The sequence below is a fragment of the Dicentrarchus labrax genome, unplaced genomic scaffold, assembly GCF_905237075.1.
Source record: "Dicentrarchus labrax unplaced genomic scaffold, dlabrax2021, whole genome shotgun sequence".
Taxonomy (NCBI): Eukaryota; Metazoa; Chordata; class Actinopteri; family Moronidae; genus Dicentrarchus; species Dicentrarchus labrax.
The window spans coordinates 30943536-30969044 of record NW_026136720.1 but is presented as its reverse complement, the minus strand read 5'-3'; the positions used below and the strand labels follow the sequence as shown (position 1 = coordinate 30969044).

Below are 25509 nucleotides of genomic sequence, written 5' to 3'. Positions count from 1 at the left end.
ATTTCCATCAGTGTTAGCCACAGAAGCGATAATGCAAGGAACCTAACTCCGCCCCCCAAATCTGCCTCCCTGTCCCCTTCCCTCCTTACTCACACGATCCACCGGGCGATGACAGACAGATAGAACCAGACTGGCCTAGTTGCCTCTATCAGCCCCTTGAAGTGCTCTGTCACCTCCGTGAAATGGCGCTGCTTCTCTGTAGTCTGATGGGAATATCTGTGATTACAGCATATTTCACATACTTCCTGACTTCTCCCACTGGAGTCACAAACCAATAGTCATACTGTAACTTTATTGCAAACCTATATTAGAAGTCAAGGGAGGCTTTCAGACACAAGCCCTTTTCACACTGTGGTATTTTGTACCTTTGATGACAGTTAATCCAAACATGGTCTCAGTAGAGCCTAAGTAAAATCTTTTGATCTCACACTTTCTTTCTCTCTTTCCTCCTCTGCTCCCTTGTCTCTCGGTTTAGTTTACAGTACTTTAATAGGTTTCACATGTCCACATGGTCAGTGTCAGGTGGCCCAGTCTGTATACATCCCCTTAAACCCACTGACCTCAGCTACAGACAGATCATGGAGGATTACACGCTGATTTTAGGCTCTTTTGTCTGTGTTCTCAGACAGTCAGAGAGAGATGTATGGCCAACAAAGAGCTTACAAACTAATATTTTATCTGATATCTAATCTAATCTCATCAGTGCTCTTTGCCTTTTCCTTTGAATGTAACATGGCAATGAAAATGTTAACCATTGTACTCCTTATTTTTTAGTCAGCACTGTTGGTGGTCCAGTACTTAAAGCTTGTTCTACAGTTATTGTTCTGTATGTTGCATCAGATAAGAGTTTCAGCTAAAAGCCTAAAATGCAGATGTTTACATTCTCCTCTTCAAAACTGGGTCATCGTCATGATAGCAGGAAGTGCCTCTTACAAGAAATTACATCTACACTGAACACTCATTTTAGTTTCCAGGCTTTTAGTATTTAAGCAGTGTGTTTTGGCCATAGTTCAGACAGCTGTGTGGTGGACTGTAGACACAGATGAATGTATAACACAAATAAAGTATTGATTGCTATAAACAAATAATGTCTGATTTCTTACTGTGTTCCCATAAATCCTAGCACCAGTGCTTTTTGCTACTTGTTGTTAAAAGGAAAAACCTGTGAACACAACACTGACATATCATCACTCTATAAAGTCGAGATGGCTAACTTGTTAGCAAACAGCCCAGCAGTCACAGAGCAATATTAACATTCATCTGGAGTTGTGTTTATGGCCACCTGCTGAATATAAGCTCAATTCACTCTTCATTCAGTTCTGTTTTGGTCTCCATGATCCTTAGGGAAATATCTAGCTCTTTAGTGACTAAATGCTACTGTGTTCACCAGCAAGCAGCTAACTTTGTTTGCTGTTTTATGCTGAACAGGTAGTGTACAGTGGGTTTATCTGAGCTTTCTTGCTCAAAATAACTTCCTGTTGCAGCTGGAAACGAGTATGTACCGTACAAAGCAATGAGCTAAAATGTTCTGCTCTATAGAGCTTAGGGGAAGAGCAGAGTTCTGTGACGATACTCGTTTTGTCACTATAAGCAATACCTTTTACAATATACATAGTCATTTGATGCATTCTTAATATGAAAATATTAGTTAATGCAGCTTTAAATTTCAGTTATGACCTTGAAATGATTCATTAAAAGTCTAAGAAGCTGCTAAGATATTCTTAAAATACATTAAAGTCATGAATATAGCATTTGTTTTTTGTCCAGTTGAAGTTGTTCTAACGCTCATAATAATAAATGATGTAAAGTTTTTGTTATGTGCCATAAAACAATGTAGTAAATCTCACAGCCAGTTCTCAGCTAGTGAATATCACTGATCTCATGCCTAATGCCTCAAGGTTTGTTGTAACAATGAGTCATTCATAATAAAATGTGTTGCATACTGCTTTTAACAGTAATCTTAGTGTAAGGTAAAAACGCCTATGCTACAGTTGGATGTGATAGCACTTTCCTAAAGCAAATGGGCAGCTACCACCAGCCTTAAATATATGTACTCTAGTGTGTAGTTTGGTAGAGCTACAACATCATGTTTATTCAAAGAGTTTTACCGTCAACCGATATGTGTAATCAGTCTTGATAAACGTAGTTGAAATTGAGGATGTATGAGCATTATATGCTATGTGTTGAGCTTTTCCTCTGCTATGAAGCTGAGAGAAGCTGAAATCCTCATTTTATCGTGTCTAAGCTTCATAGCTGGATAATAACATTTTCCTCCTTCTCAGTTTCCGTGTCAACGGCAGCATCGGGCTGAGCAGTCAAGGAGTCAGCAGCCCTGGACACAGAGTCTCAAAGACAGGATAATCTGACTCTTTAGAGAAAAATGGAAACTGTACTGACTACATCATTTAGGCCTAACATCATTTAAAATAGTTCTGCTTAATTTTCATTTTTGCTTCCTGAGTTGCGGAACACATAATTGTGCCATAACCCTGATAGCTAGGGACCACAAAACTGGCAAGAGGAAAGATGTCTTTCACAGCGTAAATACATATTACAAAGCATTTCTATTTCTAGACGGAGCCTGACACAGCGTTTTCTCCCACTAAGCTGCCTGGCTGTTAAAAAAATATCTGTATCTGTTTATTTCAGACATGTTTTGTTAGCCAGTGGCTAGAGATGGGAATAGAGTGGTCCTGTGAACATTTACAGGTTTTGTTTTGCCATTTATTTCTAATTCTGGATAAATGGGATCAGGCAAGTCAGATGATATTTCATAACTCTTCATCATGTGCCTTGTGAAAAAGTCTATATTTAAACAGCTACAGCTCAGTCAGCTCCTTGTGCAGGCGTCAGCAGTTCAGCTCACACCAGTCCTGAACATGAAGCAGGCATCAGTAGATCAAAATGCCAATAATGCATTTCATACATCTGTAATCTCTCCGCTTCCAACAGCCACAAGCCAGAAACATTTTAAAAGAAAAAAGAACGAGATATTGTTTAGTTGTTGTCTGAAGCTCCAGACGACAAATACAGTTCCTATAAAAGTATATACACTACCCCTTGGAAGTTTTCACCTCTAAAGGTGTTACAACCTGGTATCAATACATTTTTAAGATGTAATGTGATTAAATGTGGCTTTTTAACTAGCTTAAGTGAAAACAGATCCCTTTAAAGTGATCTAAAAGAATTACAATGTATCATTTTTCACCCCCTTTAAACCCCAAAATCATTGATGGTACAGCCTACAGGTTTTAACAGGCACACCATTAGTGACATGAAGATCTTCTGTGTGCAGTCAAGGGGCTTCAAGTGATTGTACATGTGTATCTGACATGATAATGATCCTCCAGTCCAGGGCCCTGTTCTCCAGACATGGCTCAGCTAATCCAGGCTAACATGATGTTAACCAGCTAAAATGATCCTTTTGATTCTGATCCAGCCGATTTGGGTCTTTAAACACAGAGAATTATACAGACTGAGTTTAGTAATCAGTATTATTGTAGTAATTCAGCTATGATTATTGAAACTAACTCAGTTAATTAACATAGTTCATTGTGTCAACCCAATTGTACACAAATTATTCAATATGTCACAAATGTTAGTGTTTAAGAGAGAAATCACAATCCAGCCAATTGTGAATAAGCATACACTTTCGTAGGTTTAGGGTAAACGACTTGTTGCTTCGTCAAAAGTTTAGATTGACTAGAACTGATGTTTTAAATCAAGCTAACTCAGTCAACAAAGAGAAAATAGTGATGCCCAGTGTTTTTACCTAATTTTTGTTTTTCTGTGCTTTTATCCAGGTGAACCTGTGTTCTCCAGCCAACAATGAAACCTACCAAGAACGGCTGCTCCGCCTAGAGGGAGACAAGGAGTCTCTGGTGCTACAGGTCAGAACTGTGTGTGTGTGTGTGTGTGTGTGTGTGTGTGTGTGTGTGTGTGTGTGTGTATGTGTGATGTGTATGTGTGTGTGTGTGTGTGTGTGTGTGTGTGTGTGTTTTACAACTGACAAAGAGACTGCACAGTCAACCAGTTAGCTACACCAATTTGTTCTAAGACTGTTTATGTCACAGCTAGTTTCACTGAGCTTTAAAGGTCATCAGTTGCTATAAAGTGACTTTTTAAAAACAAATCATAAGTGGCTGTGGCTCAGGTTGTCTAATCATCGGAGGGTTGCTGGTTCAATTCAGGGTCCCCCCTGTCCAGTTGAAGTGTCCTCTGGCAAGATATTGAACCCCAAATTGCTCCTGATGGCTGTGCCGTCAGTGTGTGAATGGGTGTTTGAATGGGTGTTATAAGTGTTGTAAAGCACTTTGAGTGGTCCGGGTGGCTACATTCACACTGCAAATCACCCTAATCACATTCTCTATTTATTTGCTCTCATGACTCTGATCTTTTCAATTCTGATTTGGGCCACTTTCATATGTGGTAAAAATCAGATACAGGTCTCATTGTTTGCAGTGTGAGCAGTCATATCAGAATTCATGTGACTTTTTACGTCATTCTAGATCGACATTGACTTCAGGACCGGGACCTCTTAAACTGGAATCTGATAAAGACCACATTTTAAAAACTAGTCTAAAAACGAGAACCATGAAATCGTAAAAGTCCCTGATTCAATTCCAGTGAGGTTGCACGTCACCCCCCTTTCTCTCCTCCCTCATTTCACATTTCAATCTCTATTGTCATCTATCAAAATAAAGGCAAAAACAAAACAAATAAAAAAACACAACTTTCTGAATCTGCATTTCATTCAGTGGGACTTATCATAATTGTAATTCTTGTTCTGTTGTGTTTATTAATTGTTTGAATCCCTACTATTAGTAAATGAGCCAGGGATTTGTCAGGAGGGTTTGGTGCCACACTGGAAAAACAGCTTAGTTGCTGGTCTGTAATCCTCGTGCTTTAGATATTTCATGTTATTTCATAACAAAACATGCCCGAACACTTTTAAACCGTCTGAGCACGTGTTTACTGGCGACTTTTGCAGTAACAATCAACATCAACGCTACAGTGGTAAAGCAGAAGATTATATCTCTGTGCTGTATGATTTCAACAGGCTCTCTCTGCTCTTAGATCACTTTAATAGCTGGTTCATACAGCTGTGATCTTAACAATCTGCTGTTACATTCTTCCCGCTAAATCACAGTTCTCAATCTGCTCCTCAGGCTCTCTTCACCTGTGGTTGTGTGTGTGTGTTTGTTTCGTACTCTGGGTAAGGTGATGTGACTGGATCTTTTATGAAAGTTGAGTTAAAGTGCACCGCCCGTCTGGACGACTCTGGTTCATAAAGTTGTCATAAAGTCCGTATCTCATTTCTCACCAACACTCTCACACACACACACACACACACGCACACGCCTACTTGTTACACATTCCTCATCTGACACCCGCTCTGATTGGTTCATATACAAGGTGACTGGGGCTTATTTTTCCTGACAGGAGATTTAACTGGCTGTTGACAGGTTGCCCGCTTCCAGGTTGTCCAGTGTGTTAGCATATACACACTCTGTGTTTAGTAGAGAACTTTCACCTGCATTTGTGTGTGTGTGGGTAGCTCAGCAGCGGAGCACAGTAGAGGTAAGAGTCTATATCAGAGCCTTGTCTTTTAATTGCTTTGTGTTCCTACAACCTTAAATAATGTTTTATAGGAGATAGATACATTACATTTGTCAGGTACGAGTCAAATAGGTGTTTTAGGTGCTAAACACACACATGATCTTAGGCTCATTCACATACTTGTTTCATTCATTTAGTCAGTTGATTATTGTTCACCTAGTCATTGTTAGGAAGCGCACGCTACCAGATCTTTCACTCGTCTGCTCACACGTCCGGGTTTTCTTTGTGATCTGGATTTTGATTCATGTTGAGCCAGAAACTTTGTGGGAGATTCTTTATTGCCAGAGCGCTGTGAGACAGGACGTGGCTGCAGGGGTAAAAATCAGGGAAGCCAAAGTGACAGAGAATCAGTTGCTGTCAGAGGGATTTGGCATAGTTTAGGAGAAGAGGAGAATTGTAGTGTGTGTGTGTGTGTGTGTGTGTGTGTGTGTGATGTTTGGCAGGAGGTGAGCATGTTGTCAGGGGGATTATTGTAAATGTGCAATGCATTCCTGAGTGACAGGCTGCTGAGTAAATGTGTGTTGTTTTGGAGTTGAGGAATGCCAGGATGAATGTGTGTTTGTGTGTAGAGTGAAGGAAGACACAGAGACAAGGTTACTGTGGGTATGAAAATAAATGTTTTGTTTTGACTGTTTCTGTATTAAAATGTGTACATGTTTCCATGTCTCTGTGCTTTTGTGTTTGTAAGTTTCCATCAACAACAACATCAATTTTTCTGCATCTGGTCAACTCTGCTTCATGTCTAAGAATGTGCACTAATATAAAATGAATGTGTCACCTGTTAGGTGAGCGTTCTGACTGACCAGGTGGAGGCCCAGGGAGAGAAGATCAGAGACCTAGAAAGTTCTCTGGAGGAACACCGGCAGAAACTGGCCTCCACAGAGGAGATGCTGCAACAGGTAACACACACACACACACACACACACACTCACACACACACGCACGCACGCACGCACGCACGCACGCACACACGCACACACACACCCACACACACACACACATAAGCTGTAAACTGTAAACTCATTTACAGGTGGAAAGTGCAAACAGAAAAGTTTACTGTTGAAATACAGAAATGGCATAATATTTGGGTGACACACAGGAGGTTCCATTTATTATTCTTGTACAATGTGTGAAGCCACAATATGTGTTATTATTGAGCATGGAGTCCCCAGTTGATTTTGTCCATTGACAATTCCAATAGTTTTTCAAACAAGACGCGTTCTTAACAATGCTTGCTTTGTGCAAGCATATTATAAACGGACAGTACAGATTTAAAAAAGACAAATATGAAGCCGTAGATGGCTAGAAGATGCAGATAACGTAGTCTGTCTGCTGTGGAGTGAAGTTCAGTTTTATATCACAGTATAGTCTCAGTTTTTTTAATCACTAAACTACATTAATTTGCACATATTAGAGAAATATTAGAGAAATTACATGTTCTCAAATGTTCCAAAGTTATACTGAAACTGAAAATTAAATTGTGACAGCTGAATGACAGGGAATAGTTATTAAGATGACCTTTTGCTCGTAATTGAAATATATTCTTGTTTGAAGTGTCAATCCACTTATATTACATCTCAAGTAATGGCATAAGCATAATCATTTGTCTGCCAGCTGTCAAACAGGATGTCCACATGGATGGAATACTAGTAGAAGTAAGGTGGTACTGTAAATGAATAAATAAAGGAGTGGTGCAGTGTTTTATTCAGAGCATTCCAGCTTGACTTTATACCGTTGACCTTCTCTGACTCATCATCCGCACAGTTACGTGGTGGGTTCAACACAAGCAACAAGATTTTACAGGTCAAAGCTCAACATTACACTGTGTTTGTTTAGTCATCACTAGATTAGACAGTTTACTCTTAAAACCAACAATTTGAAGGTGACCTTTTGGATAAAGAACTGTGGACTGTTCTGCTACCAATGTTGTTTCAGACAGTTTGAAGGACTTTGCATTACAGTATAGTGAGGTCTAAAATGTTTGGTTTTTGGGACAGTAAGTTGTTTTTGGCCCTAAAGTAAAATGGTCCATTTGAAATAATAGAGGACAGAGATTTGCTTGAATCAGAGCAAAGAAATAAAGCATTCCTTATTAGGATAAAGCAGCTTGATATATGATATACAAACAGGAACGAATGAGAATAACATTCACAGAGTTTTCCTGTGAAAACAAAAAGACATTTTTAACTGGGCAATGTGGTCAACTCAAGCAGGTCTGAAAGGCTTTGACTAAGAATGAGTCTGCTTTCTCACCTGCCTGACTAATTACCAACATCTGATGAAAGTGTAAGTAATGTCATAACACATAACAGGAATTCTTGAAAATTCAGAAATTGATAAAATGGGATAGTGGTGGGATTATGAGTTGCTACAGTTTGCTGCTGTTGGGTAAAAACCTTTTATCTGCAGAATCAACTATTAATGAAATGTTTTACCCCAGACCAAGCTTCATAGAACTTACTGAGCCTACAGAGGGGATGAATCAATTAAAAATCAGTTGTACCAGAAAATGCTAGCATGATTAAATGCTAAACTAAGATGGTGAAAAGATCATACCTGCTAACCATTAGCATGCTAACAATATTATTGTGAGCACGTTAGCATGCTAACGGTAGCTTTCAGCTCAAAGGTAGTGAACAGTTTGGATCGTCTGTCTTTTTTTATGGGTAGCAAGTCAACAACACCCTGGAGCTGTGGGTCAACCCTACTGTAGACTACAGGTTACACTTTTGCTTAGGCCTTTTTTACAGCAGCCATTTGGACATGAAATAGTTGGAAAAAAATTCAGGTTCTGTTCTATTTAGTGTAGCAGAGTCTTTCCAGCGAGCCAACATGCACAACAGCAGCACCCTGACTCTGTTTGACCTGAATGGAACTTAAATTAAGTTTCATTGGTAACGCTTGTGTTTACCCTACTATTTCTAGTCAAAATGGCTGTTGTGAAAAAGGTCTACGGCTTACATAATGTAGTGTGAAACACTGAATGTCTTCAAGTTGTTCCAGTTGTTTTACGTGACGTCATCAATGAGGCAAACTCATGAGATCTGCCAGGCTGGATATAACAAGACCACAGCTCTGTGTATCACATAATCAACCCTCTGTTTGGACTCCTCAGCAGGCTCTTTGTTCTCTTCGTTGTCAAGACCGAGGATAAAAAGGCCACGGCCCCAAAATAAATACCCCACGAGGTGGGGTTCGAGCTGTGACGTTTTATCATCTTCGTCCAGCTTGCATTTACAATCGACTAATTTATGCTGTCTGCACCGAATAAGAACAATTATATAAACAAAAAGAACCCCACTGTTGTCAGTGGTAGTTAAAAAACAGAATTTGGAAGCATGTTGCTTCATAGCTAACTCTGTCAAAATGTCTAGCTCTCCACCTGCCGCTGCACCTGATGTTCTCTACAGTCCTTTATGGCTACTGCTTGTAGGTCTGGAGGTTTTATTGGATTTAGCTGCTCTGATCTGCAGCTGTTGTCCCAGTTTGTGGCTCTGTGTTAGTGTATTGTGTGTTTGTGTGCAACACCAGCCCATTTCACAGCTAATGACTGCTGGTCACATAGCTGGTGTGATATGAGATGTTTGCTGAGAGAGATGGAGGTAGAGTGTGTGGAGAAAGATAACAGTCGTCTGGCTTCTGGGTTTGTGTGTCTGTTGTGTTGTATGTGTTGATTTTTTTTTTGAGTGCTTATCATCTCCCAGATCTGTTCCTCTTAAATCTACTCAGTATATAATTAGAGAATATGTTTGAAGGATTTAAAAGGTGACAACATGTCTGCAGCAGGACGTCCTCTATCTGTGTCACTGTCTTTAGTGTGTGTGTGTTTGAGTGAGAGACATTATGTGCCAGTGCCGCTGGGCTGCTACTTGCTGTGGGAACCACAACTAATCTAATAAGAAATAGTTCTTAGTCAGCACACACACACACACACACACACACACACACACACACACACACACACGCAGTACAGTGTTCTCATGCTAGAAGGGATCCACCCACACATGTAGTCATACTGTGACTACATGTCCTACTGTGTATTGAGACATTTCTGTGTATATAGTTCACAGTGTTTTCGCCAAATACATAAACAAACACACACACACACACACACACACACACACACACACACGCACACACACACACAAAGCTTCCGTTAAGGGTCATTAGCGTTTTTGATGTATTCATAGATAAAATTAATCGACTCTGCATCAATCACTAAAATTCATAAACATAATTCTCATTAGCTAACTTAAATGTTGTCACCGCCATGTTTCTACAGTAGCCCAGAAGGGATAATCAGTGGGTCTAGATGGGGCCTTTTCACAACCACTGTAGTTTCTGCTTCATGCTTGGACAGGGAGGGTGAAGCGTGGGAGTTGTGATCTATGGTCCTTTAATGCCAGTTATAAATGAGGTCTGTATGTCAGCGTACAATACTTACCATGGAGATCATATTTTTTAAAACTGGATGTCTTTCAAATTGTGGATATTTCATTTTGAAATGACATTCTTCAGATAATAAGTCCAGATCTGAGTTCTGCCATTAACACAGTTCGGTTTTGGAGATGAGTGCAGCCTCTTTAAAGAGATCTATAAATGCTGTAGAGAGGATGATAATTTGTCACATGCTGCTCCTCATAATTAAAGGAAAGCAAATGTCAGGCAGCTGAGCAGTGGGCTTTGACCACAGAGTTCTGATAAATTACTTCTAAAGACTGCGGCTTATCCTGCTGTAAGTGACACTGCTGTTAGATTGCAAACTGACAGTCAGCTGCCATAACTAAGCAGATTGTCTGTGTGTGTTTGGTGTGTCTGTATGTGTGTGGGTGCTGAGCTGGGGTGATTATGGGGTTTTAACTGTCTGTCTGTGGCTGTGGTGTTGACACAATTTGTGTACCATGTGATCTTTCTATTTGGACAGATATATCCCTCTGTGGTCAAAAAGTTTTGTCTAATGTCTGTCATGTGGCATCCACACATCCTTAAGAGGAAAAAGAAAAGTTTATACGTTTAAGGACCTAAAATAGTTAGTATAATATAAATATGTATCACCACACTGAAATCTCAGCTTTGGGATGTATTGCCATTGAGTTTGTTCACAGACATTGATGGTGCCCAGAGGATGTGTCTTAATGACTTTTGTGACCCTCTGACTTTTTGTTAAAACTTCAATCAGCAATCCACTTTTTTTTTTTTTTTTATCTCATATGTCATTGTAAAATGTTCTTAAAGTCCCCCTCCACTCAGAAAAATGCTGTTCTTCTAGTTCCTACAGTGTGCTGTTTGAATGCTGTCTGTGCAGAGTTTGACACTAGAAGGATGTTTTCACATTCATCTGCTGAAAGTGGAAAGTTTCTCTGTGCTCACTGAAAATCAGATTTTTAAGGGGTGGGGCCTACAAGTATGATTTGTGACATCACAAATAGTTAGGAAGTCAGTCCTGGTCCAGTATGCAACTTGTACAGTGTAATGTAGAAACTTGAAGCCACCAGTGCACATCTACTGAGAACGGACTTTACAGGAGACATCTTGTGTCCAGCAGGAAAACTTTACAAATAAACAACATTTGGATATTTAGAGATTCTGGACTTTTTAATCAGGTAGAAAAAGTAAATTACTTTTGAAGGATTTTACTTATTTAACTTTTTTTAATCTTTTTTTGGCAGAAAAAATTATCAGACACACATTACTATTCCAAGCAGACTATTTGTATATGTTGTAATACATGTCTGGAAGGGGTCTTAAAATATACATTATTTTGGTGGAACACCAACACATAAGAAGTCAGTCTGTGGCTATAACAAGCAAAACTACACAATGGTAGTGTAAGCTGTGTAAAGTTACATCCTTCTCAATAAGTCAGTAAATTGGTTATTGACTCATACTCATGACTCATTCCCCATTTTCTGGGACCTGGTTTATCAAATTAGTAGGAAAACTGTTAGGGCAGGCTAATTTTCCTCTGAAATGTTTAATCTCAGCAGGAATTGTATAAGGGGTGGATGTCAGAGGCTTTAACAACCATCCAAGGCAACTCAAAGTCTGAGTTTAGGGAAGAGGAAGTGGGATTAGAAGTAGTTTAGATGAGGAAACGAAAGCAACAGACAACTGAGAGTTGGCCAAGAGATGTGTGTTCTGTGTGAGTCAGAGAAAAAAAACACACACTGCATACCCCCTGACTCTGTCTCTCTCTCTTTTAGACACACTTTCCTTTTCTCCGTCCCATACCAAAGAAGCAGAGATATATTAATAGAGTCCCTAGCTCGCATGTGTGTGTGTGTGTGTGTGTGTGTGTGTGTGTGTGTGTGTGTGTGTGTGTGTGTGTGTGTGTGTGTGTGTGTGTGTGTGTGTATGTGTATATTTAGCTTTGTGGGGTCTGGGCCCCAAGCTTAGCCTGCTCTGTTAGTGTGGGAAGAACACTGTACCGAGAGGAGTAGCATGCCAACTTGTTGCTGCGTTGATATCCAGTATCTGTGTGTGTTTGACGTTTACTATAGGTGTGGTTTGTAAAAGCGGTTAATGTGTCATTTTCCACGCATCTAACTTACAGTGTCTGTGTGTGTTTTTTCCCAGGAGCTGATGAGCAGGACCTCTCTGGAGACTCAGAAGCTGGATCTGATGGACGAGGTGTCGTACCTCAAACTGAAGCTGGTCAGCATGGAGGAGACGCAGACCAACACACACCCACAAGATCCTGCGGACACAGAGCAGAACAAAGCTGAGGTATGGAAAGTCACAGAAAGGATTAACAACTTAAAGGCTGCTTGTACTACAGGCAGAGATCCCTGGTGCGTTTGCCTGAATGAAATGTTTCCACCCATACATGCATATATACTGTACCATTGATGCAAACCCCAATACAAACAAAAATACATTTTAAAAAAGTTTCAAAACTTTATTCTACTTTTCTTAAAATACTGGTGTCTCATAACACACATCAGTTTGATGGTGTGTACGCTCTGCAGTATATGACCATATCTAACATGAGATGATAGAATCATTCATTTTTATGTACTCTTTATAATAAGCTGTTTAATAACGCTGTCACTCTAATATCTCTGGCTGTATTGGGCAATGGAGAATTATATTAGAATTATTATATTATATTAGAATTATAAGATTTTTACATTAAGTACCTTGATTTATCAGGTATTTAAGTCAGTTTGACAAAAACAGACATTCTTATCTGGCTATTGTATCTATGTTACTACTTGTAACTGTTTCTCAATGAAATATAGGCAACTATATCAAATATATCATACTATATAACACGACTGTGATATCATGGTATTATGCTGTGAGAGAAGACGTTAGCAGCGTGGCTCTAGGGATGCAATGCCAGTCTGTTGGTTGGTCCCCGTGATTTAGCGATCCCTTGCTGTAACTCCTTATCTGGCGTCATGGTCAGATTGAAATTTTTACTGTGTCTAGTACTACAGCGTTATGATCAAACATCTGCAAAACTAATGACATTCCCATTAGCCAGCTGTACTTTAGTGCTAATTAGCATGTATACACACTAAACTAAGATGGTGAATATAGTGAACATTATACCAGCTAAACATCAGCATTGTCACTGTGAGCATATTAGCATGCTGATGTTAGCATTTAGCTCACAGCACCACTCACAAAGCTGCTATAGTAGATACTTAAGTAGTCCTGTTTTCATATAGTTTACCCCTAATGCTACATTGTGTAAGTGGATGAATGTTATGTCTAACATGGTAAAGAATCAAATGTAAAAGAGTCAAACATGCATTAGTCTTAGTTTCTGTGTTGCAGAGTGGGTAAAATAATGGCACTGACACTGTTAGGTCTAATGGTTTAGTCTCCACTGAGACCCCAAATGGCGCGTTGGAGGGAGTAACCCCCCCCAAAAAAGCAACATTGAGAAGATGTTGCAGATGTTTTTCCATTGTTGTTGAAACAAGGCATAATAAGACAAGCCTTATTTCATTCCAAACGTAAAGTGACACACAGGCTGAAAAAGACTAAGACTTGTGTTGTCTTCAGTGTCTGGGACCTAAAGGGAAACAATCACATTCCACCAGGGATTATTTAGGGACATATGTGGGAGCTCTTGTTACTCTCAGACCTGCTTTATAAGGATGTATGTCAGTTGTCAGTCTGTTTTCAATGTTTTCACTGTCTCCGAGCCAAAGGGAGAAGTAACAACATTCAACATTTGCTGCTGTGGTCACAGTAATCCACCACAAGTCCAACCAAAATAAATGGTTTCCCAGACACAGAACTGGCCCCATTATGCTATCAGCAAGATCTACTTTTAACTTTCTCTACCTTTTTTTTTTAACTGAAGTCTTACTATGGTGCTGTCGTGGTGTTTTCTAGCTGTGCTACTCGAGGACACACAATGAAACAGTGTTCCCTTTTCTTTGGATTTTGTTTACGTGGTGCTCTTTTACTTGTATGCTCCACCAAGTCATTGCTCAAGCTGTGCATCACCTCCTGCGTGGCAGAGGATATTTCTCCCTGGAAGACACTACAAGCCACTGCCTGTCTAATTTGAAATCTTTTGTCAGTATGATGCAGACATATGCATACCATATGTTTACTTGGAAAGTTTAGCAACTTCTATATGCCTTGATGTATTGGAATACATGGAACAAATTCCCCTTAACTCTTGTGTGAACTATTTGTGTGAACTCACCTGTGGGCTGGTGGCAGATGTCCCACTAAACAGGTCTGTGATTAGTGGAATGTGTGTTTGATCTCAACTGGGTCTGTGCACAGATCTGTTATCAGCCTCGATGTTTCATCTGGCCATTGTAGAGGTAACTATTAATTCACACAGGGCATGGACTGTACAACACCAACAAAAATGAATTACACAAAAATCATCAATATTCTGAAGGAAAACTAGAAAAAGTAGAACAAGAAAGCAAAACTGTATATAGTAGAGTACATAAAGGTTATAGTGCCTGGTACTTTTTAACTAAACAAGAGTCCCATTATTATAAGGGAATATGATTAAAGTGCTTAATATGCATTAATATCCATAGCAATTTTGTATTTGTTAGTTGTAAGCGCGTACTCCAGTGATTTAGCATTGCAATCCTATTAGTTTAACATTGTTAGATTCACAATAGACAGGTTCAAAATAAATATGGTGTTCTTTCTTGTCAAAACCTAATGCCTACATTACCCACACTGCAGCCTGAGCACCGACACTAGGGTTGATTGGGGTGTGTTATGCTAGCAGCTGCTAACATAGCCTCTAGCCTCCAGCAGTGGTGAGGAGTGGGCTGTAGAGGTGAGTTAAGATCATTTCTTTCTAATCCCCCCCCCCACTCATTCTCAAACTTGTAGTCTCCAGCTCCAACCGATGCTGACTCAAGTGACATCACTTGGGGCAACGTCATACAACTTTTTCACATATGCAGTAGTCCTTGTACACAGACTTTGGTGTGTAAAATCAGTGGAGCTCCCCTTAAACTTATTTGGACCAGTGTTGAATAGACTCCCCCAGCCACTGTAGAGGGGAACAAAAAGGAAGATTCAAGACAATAAAAACAAAATAGTTGAAACCTATTTTCACTGTTTAAACAAGTTTAAACAATTTGTTTCTTTTGGCCACAGATAACATCACAAAAGAAACGGTTTCACTAGACAGTGTTGACTCCCATTTCAAAAACTGCCGTCGGACGTTGCTACAGTTGGTGTCTTTCAGGTTGGGCTTTCCCACAGCTCTATGCCAGCACTACGCGAAAACCATCCAATAACATCCAAAGTCCAATCAGTTGATGAAAGGTTGTCCCAATACCATATTGCAGCCAGATCTGTCACCCAGTTAATAAACAGATAAATAGTGAAAGCATGCCCCAACATCCAGCTTACTGGCTGAGGTTGTAATGAAATGTGTCTGGATGAGATTCAAGCTTCAGTGCTGAGACACTGAAACAAGCCAGAACACATTCAAACGGTCTCTCCAGACGCTTTCAACAACACCCTGCAGAAGACCTGCTAGACAGACAGCTGACACCAAACTGTAAACTCCACACTAAAGAAAACATCCGTCTAAACATGTCATGCAGACATTTCTTATGTGCCTTAAAATAGACATAAACATAAACACTATCTTTACTTCAAAGGTCCTGTAAAGATATTTTCTCAATCAGCTTCTTACTCTGAGCAGTGAGTATTTTTTGTGTTTCTTATTTGGAAAAAGTGATGTCACTCCACCAGTCAGAATTTAGCAACAGTGTGATGATGACAGGGTTATTTTGTTCATGTTGCCACTGTCATTCCAACCTGATCAAACCATACCCACACAGTCAGGATTAAGCACATTATCTTAATTTTAAGTGTTAAACCTCTAATGAATACACTTTAAGGAGGTTTTTTCTTCCAAAACTAACATTGACTGTTGCTTATTTAGTCATAAATATTTAATTTTTGTAAAGTTTGTCAGAAGTTGTCAGGGGCTTTAAGAAAATAGTAAAACTGTCAAAACAAGTGAAGTTAATAAGCTCAGCTACAGATAGTGAGCCTCAGTGTACTACACCAGGCCACCCTCGACACTCTGTCCGCTAATAAAAAACTGTTTGCTCAGCAGATCATTTTTGGGTCTCAGATTCCCAAAACTGCATTGTATCCACTAGAAGCACAATAGCATTTCAGTCTTACTACCTGTTATGATACTGTCATTTGAAAATGAATTGTAGAAAATACTTTTTATAGTGAGAGGCTTTGTGCTGTACTTTCCTGTCAGCTTCACTGTTCAGATTAGCAGCACAGTTCCTGCTTCAGTGAGGGTAAAAACAGTTGCATTAAAGGACCAGTGTGTAGGATTTAGTTGCAGATTGCAACTAACTGAACACAACGTCTGTATTTAAAGCCCTGGGAATAAGAGCGGGCTATAAGGTGTGGAGAAGAAACTATAGAGGCCAGTGTTTGGTTTGTCTGTTCTAGGCTACTGTAGAAACAGGGCTGTCCAACATGGCGGACTCCATGGAAGATAAAGATAGAAACGGGTCATTATAAGGTAACAAAAACACAACTAAATGGCACAACACTGGAGAGAGACTACACACAAATACACACTTAATAATGCTGTTCATGCATGCACATAGGCACAAACCACCCAAGTCTAGCTGAGCATTTTTTGCTTGTCTTCTCTATTTTCTTTGTGTGGACTTTGTTCATTCATTGTTGCACCCGGCTGCTCCCCACAACATATTAAAGTTGCTCTTGTGGTTTGGCTCGTGTGTGTGTGTGTGTGTGTGAGTGTGTGTAAAGCTATCACAAGGCATCCAGCACCCAGGGCCATGCTTTGATTGAATAAACACGATACAGCGTTTTTGACACGCAGAGGCCCATGTTGTGCACACACATGGATGGAGTGTGATAAGCATCAGCGGAAGTAGACAGAGAGGGAGAGGCGGAGAGGAGAGGGCTCGACAAGAGAGAGAGGACTGAGGGCGGAGAGTAAAGGAAGAGAGGGACAAGATGAGAGACAGTGACAGACAGATGCAAAGATAAGAAATGACAGGATGTACTGTTGGAATATTGTTTTCTGTCCTCACACACAAAGTGAACATGCAGGACAGTCACACTACACTGCAGGACATACTGTGAGCTGACTCTTCTGGTAACATTGTCTCCTTCTGCAAAGCTCACGTGGAAACTAGTTTATGAACTTAACAAAAAGGAAAGTTCTCCTAGCAGTTGATCTCGTTTTTTCCAGGAAGCCACATTTAAAAAATAAACTGGCAATGAATAAGATCTTTAAAGCATATGTGATGCAAACAAACACTTGTCCTTGTGCTGTTTTGACACTGTGGCTTTAAGAGATCCTTGATGAGATGAACTTATTGCTGTGATTTTGGCTATTTAGTTTGGTTTATTTTGGTGACAGTTCTATAGGCTGTAAAAACAGTGTACCTACCAAAGTAATTACTGAGATGTAGGAACATGAGCTTGCTTAGACAAAGTCAGACAGAGCAAGAAACGAGCAGTCAGACAATCAGAGGTCGTAAACGGGTCAACAGGTTTGTCAGAGTATCAAAACCACTTTGCATGTGGCTACAACTAAAGGTGAAATGTCATCAGTCATTGTACAGGAAAACTGTGCATGCAAAATGATGTTAAGTTCAGTAAGTTAGTCTAGATAATAACTTAATTACCTTTTGCCTTTGCCCTCTCTACCAAATTGACAAATTTGATTGTCAGCTGTTAGCTTGGTGAGCACAACATTATTACCAACATTATGCTGATGATGGACAAAATTAAGAAAACAATGGCCAAGTTGTTATAAACTGAAAACTGAAAACTACAGCCATGCTAGCAGCTTTGTGAGGACCATATGTACAAAATGTCATGGTAATCTGTCCAATGGTTTTTGACATATTTCAGTCTGCATTATAATGGCCGACCAACTGATGAACCAACCAACCGACCAACATTGCCATCCCTGACGCCATGCTGCTATAGCTAAAAACAAGACATTGTGCAAGTCCAAAAAACACACACTGTCTTTCACTGTTGAGACTAAAGCATTCTTCATAAACAAACAGTTTATTACCAAGTAGCCACTCAGATCTAGTTTGGCTTTGCTGTAAAGAACCATATTCCTTCTGCCAAGTATTTTTCTTATAGAGAGAAGAGTGCACACTTCTTTCATGGTCAGACTGACGGGCATTAAATGGTGGCTCAAGGGCACTTCAGTAATGAGAAAGAAAGAGCTACACTCATTCATTTCCTTTAGTCTGATTCTCCGTCTGGTTCAGGGATCACAAGATTGCTTCTGTGAGCTTGAGGCTCCACCACCTAAATCTCAACATCAATCCCGCCCTGTGGTGTCTAACAGAGCTGTTTTAACATTGACAAGTTGATGCTTAGTTGGTATAGTAACAAGATACTGTCTCTGATCTTATACACACCCAAATCCAACATATCCGATGTACAGCGGTGGTGTTTTACTTTGGTCACGTTAAAATGGCAACTGACACTGGTCTACAATTTTGCCAGCAAAGCGCGGGTGTGTGTGTGTGTGTGTGTGTGTGTGTGTGTGTGTGTGTGTGTGTGTGTGTGTAGTTAGTAACAGCTGCGAGGCTCCGGTCGGCAGGCAGCAGGAATGGCAGGCATCCATTCTGAACATTCCTGAGGACCAAACACTTTCACCTCAGGAAAACCACTCCAACACTACACAGACTCACTGCTGTGGAGGAGCTCTTTGAATTGCTAAAACAACATCTTTTCTGAAACAAGGTCAAGGTTGAAATCGATGATAATGCCTTTTTTTATATATAATTGGCTGTGGAAAGGTTTCACAAGCTCAAGAGTTGTGACATTCTCTGGCCAAGACATGAGAAAAACCCTTCATATATATAAATGCTATAAAAAGGTTGTGTGCGTTCTTCTGTTTACATGAACTTCTTTTCCTGTCTTGCTCTGTTGGTCTAAGTTCTGGGTCATGGTCCTGTTTCAGGGTGGGGCTATTTCATGGAGGTTTAATTAAGAGCCTGTAATGGTCCACTGTACACAGATCACATCAGTGAGTGTAGTTTGGGAGATAAACTTTGCTGCACTGCCTGGCCGTGATATACAGGAAGAGCTGTGGGATGGGAGTATTTACTACTGAGGGAGATAGAATAAAGAAAAAAGCACCACCTAAAAAACAAAACAATATTCATCTACAGACAATCTAATTAAAAAGAGATGTTAGCTACATGTTTATAAGCATGATGTGTGCAGCTGATGACCAATGTATAATGCTGACATCAAAACGAGGAAATCGTGTATAATTCCATTATTCCACACACATTACACCTAATATACATGTTTATCTGTTATTTAGCCAGTAACATGTTGTTTTAGATATAGATTATATATATTATAGAAATTTCAGAATTGACTCGTATTAAAGGGAGAGCGGGGTACAGTCTACAAGCGTCTAAAGAATACAACCCGTTCTAATTTACTGTCCACTCTCTACAGAGAATAACCTGAGAGTAAACTCATCGCTTTTCTCCCACATGGCACCAAAACGGAGGTGGGGCAGAAAGACTTGTTCTGTGTGTGTGTGTGTGTGTGTGTGTGTGTGTGTGTGTGTGTGTGTTTGGTACTAGAACACGTATCTCTTTCTCACACTATTTCAGCATTGTGAGACGGTGAGGCACAACGCCTCGCCTGCATCTGCCCTGAGGCTGCTTCTGTCTCACACACTCTCACTACCCAAACACAAACTCATCTGGTACAAGGAGCATCAAATATTTTACAGTTTACCACTGTATAGTATGTTCCTCAGTGTTATTGTATGGGTTGTGTGTCATTTGTGCTCAATTATTGTTGGTGTTATGTTTTGTTGAGATGTTGTTTGGCTTTTTTAGCTTTTACTGTGAAGTTTTAAGTTTCCTCAGTAACAGCCATCCAGATATGGAAACAGGCATTCCCAAATACTGGCGAGATTAACAGATAAGTGTCTGATTCTCCTCTCCTCTTCTCTCCTCTCCTCTCTTCTCAACTCACATTCATTCCTTCCTCTTTTTCTTCTCTTCGTCTCACCGATTCATCTCTTCCACCGCCCATCATTTGTCCTCCGTCCCTCCCAGTGTGTGGTAAATCTCATCAGTGAGCTCCAGGAGCAGATGTGCAGGTTTCAGGAGGAGATCAGCACTCGTATCCAGGAGAAACGGGCCCTGGAGGAGAGGGAGGCCCAGCAGGGGGAGTCTGAAGGCAGCCAAGCCCAGGGCCACAGCCCTCAGGTCGGGTCAGCTGGCTCAGACCTGAGCCCGTCTGGCTCTGATCCCAGGATGCACAATGGAGGACAGACTGTACACGTAGGGAGACTTGATGGATGAACTCATCTTCCCCTCCTTCCCCATCATTTCTTCTTCTTCTTCTTCTCTCCCTTTTTAACCAGTCCACACATCACCCGGTATTTGGACATTTCCACAGAATCAAACTAACAAGCTCTCTCGTAGTGTGTCTGTGTGTGTACTGCAGGATGTTGGGGTCACACTCTGCTATGGTTCTTGCAGATATGGGGGCTTTTGATTGGTTTTCCAAATACTTCCATACATTTGAGGGGTTATTAAAGCTGAGTCAATAGCCATATAGTACAAGGAAACAGTTACAAGTAGTACAGCCCACAGGTAGATGTTAAGGTAATAGTAACTCAGAAACTCCTCAAGTATTTGAAGCATTTGGAAAAACATATTTCAGCCCCAATCTGGATTTTGTCTTTATGAATCCTGTCAAATTGGGTTTTGGACCAGGCGTGTCTTTATTTGATTTGATCTGGTTTGCTTGCATGACACTGGTTCCTCCCTCTACTAACAGAGTTTTCATCTGTCCGTTTCCTCCTACACTGACCAGGTGGATGGGTCATGTAACTGTTCCTGTAATGATATTTAATGCTATACAAGGTTTCCCTCGCACAATGGCACTGTGCGGCTGGCAGATGTGCAGCCTGGACGGCTTTCAGTCTTGCTCTGGGTCCTCAGGTTCATCTTCTTCCTGATTGTTGATAACTGCACGCTGTGGTATCTGTTACAGGAGGATCATGTTTACTATATTAACCACTGTACTGTCCAGCCCTGGAGACCTTTTTAACTGCACTGAATGTGAACCTGATGTTTGAATACCCTCCCATGTATATGTTGGCATGTGCACAGTTCAGTAATGTTGTTGATTCTGACATTTACTGTGATTTAAATCATTTTTCAGAATAATTGTGCACAAGTAGATGAACTCACTTGCATGACTGTTTACACTGCTGGGTCCTGCTTTGAAAAAGACATATGAGGTAAAAGATGGTGTGTTTTGTTTTTCTCTGCAGGATTTGCTACAAGAAGTGAAACATCTGAAGAGCAGAGTGGATGAACTGGAGGGAGAGAAGGGCCAGTATGAGAGGAAACTGAGAGGCACCAAGGTACTTGTTAAAACAACACGTAGCACATAAACCAGCCAACCTGAACTGGTTACACATATACATGTAGGTCATATGTTCTGTGTTTAACACTGTAGATAAGGAATATATATTTTTACTTTGTATCAGTGTTACAGATTCCAGCGGTCTGGATGGAAAAGTGAGCTGGTAATGTGCATTGTACTATACATAACTGTTGCAGAAAAATGTAAATAAATACAGCTGCAGGGTTAATGTGGTCTTGTTATAGCAGATCTTTATCAGAGCTTACCCAGTAATGTACTGTAACTATAGCCAGCATCGCTACCATCATTATAACCGCAGACAAAATGCTCACACAGAACCAGGGAATTATAACACCAGTGTGTGTTTTCATGTACTGGGACTGTCCTGTGTAGGGATATTTAGATATTTTGGCCGTGAGATTGTTTTTTGTCCAACAGATACTGTTTTTTTTATGCTGATACTTATATCATTATTTTGGAGTTTAAAATATGATAACAATATCTCAGCCCATAATATATATTTTATAAATAAAGACATGATATAGGAAAAGAATAATATTTTTATTGTAAAACCATCTGCTCTCTGTTAGACAAACTTGGACAAACTAACTAAATTACCTTAAACCTTGTTTGACATTTCTGTACTACAATATACACTGAAACAATACATTTGCAGTAAACCAATATCGTAAAGTAAAAGCTTTAAAGGTGCTGGTAGTTAGATTTTTTTGGCTTTGTTTTCAGTCTGAGTGGTATCAATCTTCAATCTCAACAAACTCTCTGCAAGACAGTGAGAAAGCCTGTTTCCCCAAATGTGGTTCCTTTAAGTTCCTTTATTTCCACAAAAGACTGAGCTGAAGATTAGAGTGTAGATGTCACATGACAGGTGGCTGATTAGAAAAACATCTAGGAGGAAATGACGTGCTACTATGTCATGGTACAAATAAGATAGCAAAATAGTATACTGAGATTTTGTCATGTGGACAATGTGAAGTGCAATACAGTGTAATTTAATCTCTTAAAGTTATCATTTACTGTAACATTTCTTTAAAGGTTAAAAACACTTTTCTACATGTATATTCTTTATCTACTTTTTTATTGGAGCTTTATGGTGCTTACACAGAGTTTAAGTATTCCCCATCAGTCATCCTGACATATTTGGAATATTTGATATTTTGTAGAACTCTGAAGTCTGTAGAAAATTAGAATAAATGAGAAATTAAAATAACGGTACATGAGTTTGAGTGAAATGTTGTTGCAGAACATGACTTTACAACAATGGACCAAAAGGTTTCATTAATATCTTGATTAAAATAAAAGCATCTCTCTCCTAACACATTGTTTATTATTGGTTCATTTGAAGGTGGTCAAACAGCCATTGCTTTGTCTGTGCTTACAGTGCTTCCTTCCTCCTCTCCCTCCTTCACTCTATTAACCCCTCTCTGCGGCTCGCTCTCTCCACTTGTTTTCCGCTCTTCTCCTCTTTCTCCTCATCTCTCAACCATCCCCCGTCATTACCCTCTTCCTGTGTCTCTGCTCTCTCTAGCTCTCTATCTCTTACTCTCTCCATGTGTGTTACCAGTCGCTCATGACCCAGCTGTCCAGCCTCAAGCTGACTGTGGAGCACACACAGCTGGAGAAGCAGCACTGGGAGGAGCGCTGGCGCAGCGCACAGGTGCCTCCTCTTCCTCCTTCTCTTCCTCCTCTCCTGCCTCTTGCTCTTGTTCCTCGTCGCTTCTCTGTGTTTGCTCCTTTCCTCTGATTAGAGTCCTTTTACTAAGTCCCTGCCTCCCTCTGCCCTCCTGCTTTTCTACCTCTTCCCCACCTGTGTTCTCTTTTTACACTTTCCCCACCTCCCCCTCTTCTTCCTATTTCCTTATTCCGCACTTGCAGCCCTTGTTGTTTCCTCCTCTAGATTGTCCTTGTTTTTCTTTTGTTTGTCTTGTGATGGCTGTACGTTTGTTACAGATATTCAAGTAGGAAGGAATGAGAGACAGTTAGAGACAGATTTTAAAAAATGTATACTAAAATATTGAGATTTTAGATCAAGGTCTTGCTTCTGACTGTCTCTCCATTTCATTTTGTTTGCATGGGTACTGTAAATCAGTATGACTGTCATGTGTATGCGTCAGTTGTGTGTGATCTTGAGTGTTTATGTTAATATTATTCTGATTAGATTATTATTGCTCCCTCTTTTAAAGCCTGCACCAGCAGGCAGTGAGGTGTTACCACTGACAGATGCTGTTCAAAGTGTAACAGAGCTAACCATCATGTTTGTAGGCGCTAGTATTTAGAGCCCTTCAACGTACCAAACTGATGGACATAAATGCTATTATTTAGCAATATGTATATAGCAAACATGTCAAACTAATGGCCATATTGCAGCTCTGCAGTCTCTTTAAATTATTATTTGCCTTGGCCAGCTTCACTACTCTATTGTGCTTTGTCTTTGGTTTATAGGCTTTTATTGTGAGGCAGCTGCAGAAGGTGTTCAATTTGCATTTATAGCATACAACCGTTGTAAACATGTTTTCTACACACACCTGTTCTCTCACACCTGTTGTCTGCAACTGTCGTTCTTTGGCAGCTTTGTTCCTATGTGTTATTCTTTTATCTTAAACTGAGATTAGGTTGTAGACTAGTTATGAAACAGTCTGAGTTCAATACTGATGCCTCTATACGACCTACATAAACAAGTAAGACCATCAGCGAGAATATTGGCTATTTGTATGTAGTTATTCTTAATGCCTGCCACTGGGTCAGATTTGGTCGGATTCCTCTAAAAACAATAAATGAGGCAGGGGACACATTATCACTTTTGTCCACAGGGGCCGCCAAAATGAAAGATCCTTGTTGCTGTTTGAAACTAGAAGCAACTATAGTCTGGATCTTTTTCCCAGAGTGCAGATATATACTTATAGTGTCGACTGTGTGTAGATATGGAGAGAACTGGGGTGGGTTTTGGTTGAAATTTCTACAATTTATGAAGGCGGTGCTAAAAATAGAGGAGGTGAAAAAAAAACGTGGATATGCAACAGAAAGCTGGTGGGGGATTTCAACACATTTAACAATAGTTGTCTTTAGGTGTGTATTCCAGTCATATGTGGCTCAGCAAGCTTAGTCATGATGTAATTACCTAGCCCTCATTTGATTGGCGATGGGCTTATTCAGTACCTGCTTTATCTCATTGACAGTGTATAACTAGTGTACAGTGACTTACACCTGCATTCTGTCTAATGGCCAGCAGGATGAAGCTCCATGGGCTGCAGATTGAAGTCTGATAGTATTGAGTCTTTTGGAGAAATGACCCGACTTCTCACTTGACTTATTAGCTCAGTATACAGTTTCCTAATGAGTTTATGATCTCAATCTCTAGTTTCAGTTTCAGTCTTCTCCAATACATAATGATGTTCATTTGGTAAATGATGGTCTAATTTAGAGTAAAATACAGTAATATAGTAATAAAGCTGGGTATGCTTCGGGGCATGGCTACCTTGGGACTGACAAGTCATTCTCAGTGAGTCCTTCCAGTGCACCGCACAAAACTCAGATCACACTGTCCACAAACCAAGGGTGACACCACGATAGGTTCATACTTGGTTTGTCTTCCCAGTGTCTAATGGTCTGTGTTTTCAAGAGACAGACTTGCATTATCAACAGCTCACAGTGTCGTCTAATATCATTACCCAAGTGATTTGACAACATTTCACACCTCATTGAATGTGGCCGGTTGCTCTCACGAGTGGGATGGTACATCAACATGTAAATCACATATAGAATTTAAATTCTGAGCCTGACCTGAAAAATACTCTTGTGTTTAAGAGGACGCTGCAAGTCCAAGACTTAGACTTAAAACTCCTCATAACTCTTGGATACCCACTGACCTGGAAGTTCAGTTCACAGATATGTACTCTGCCTTCCTCCACAGGCAGAAATCTCAGAGCTGCAGCAGCTCCTGGCCTCCAAAGATGCTGAGATTGAATGCCTGCAGAC

The 25509-nt window shown here is 40.2% G+C and overlaps 1 protein-coding gene across 11 annotated transcripts in view; it reads left to right on the top strand.

Moving 5' to 3' along the window:
• ppfibp2b (PPFIA binding protein 2b) overlaps window positions 1–25509 on the top strand; it is an 82700-nt gene that overhangs the window by 38918 nt on the left and 18273 nt on the right. For 6 of the 11 annotated variants that reach the window (XM_051383376.1, XM_051383375.1, XM_051383377.1 and 3 more), the window contains 6 exons: window positions 3804–3890; window positions 6405–6518; window positions 12196–12345; window positions 20193–20420; window positions 21422–21514; window positions 25445–25509. The exon at window positions 25445–25509 is cut by the window's right edge and continues 47 nt beyond it. In XM_051383376.1, coding sequence (XP_051239336.1) covers window positions 3804–3890; window positions 6405–6518; window positions 12196–12345; window positions 20193–20420; window positions 21422–21514; window positions 25445–25509 — 737 coding nt within the window. Of the gene's footprint in view, window positions 1–3803; window positions 3891–5455; window positions 5581–6404; window positions 6519–11076; window positions 11223–11877; window positions 12098–12195; window positions 12346–20192; window positions 20421–21421; window positions 21515–25444 lie in introns of those variants that run through there. The other 5 variants (XM_051383382.1, XM_051383380.1, XM_051383383.1 and 2 more) reach the window with 4 other exon arrangements.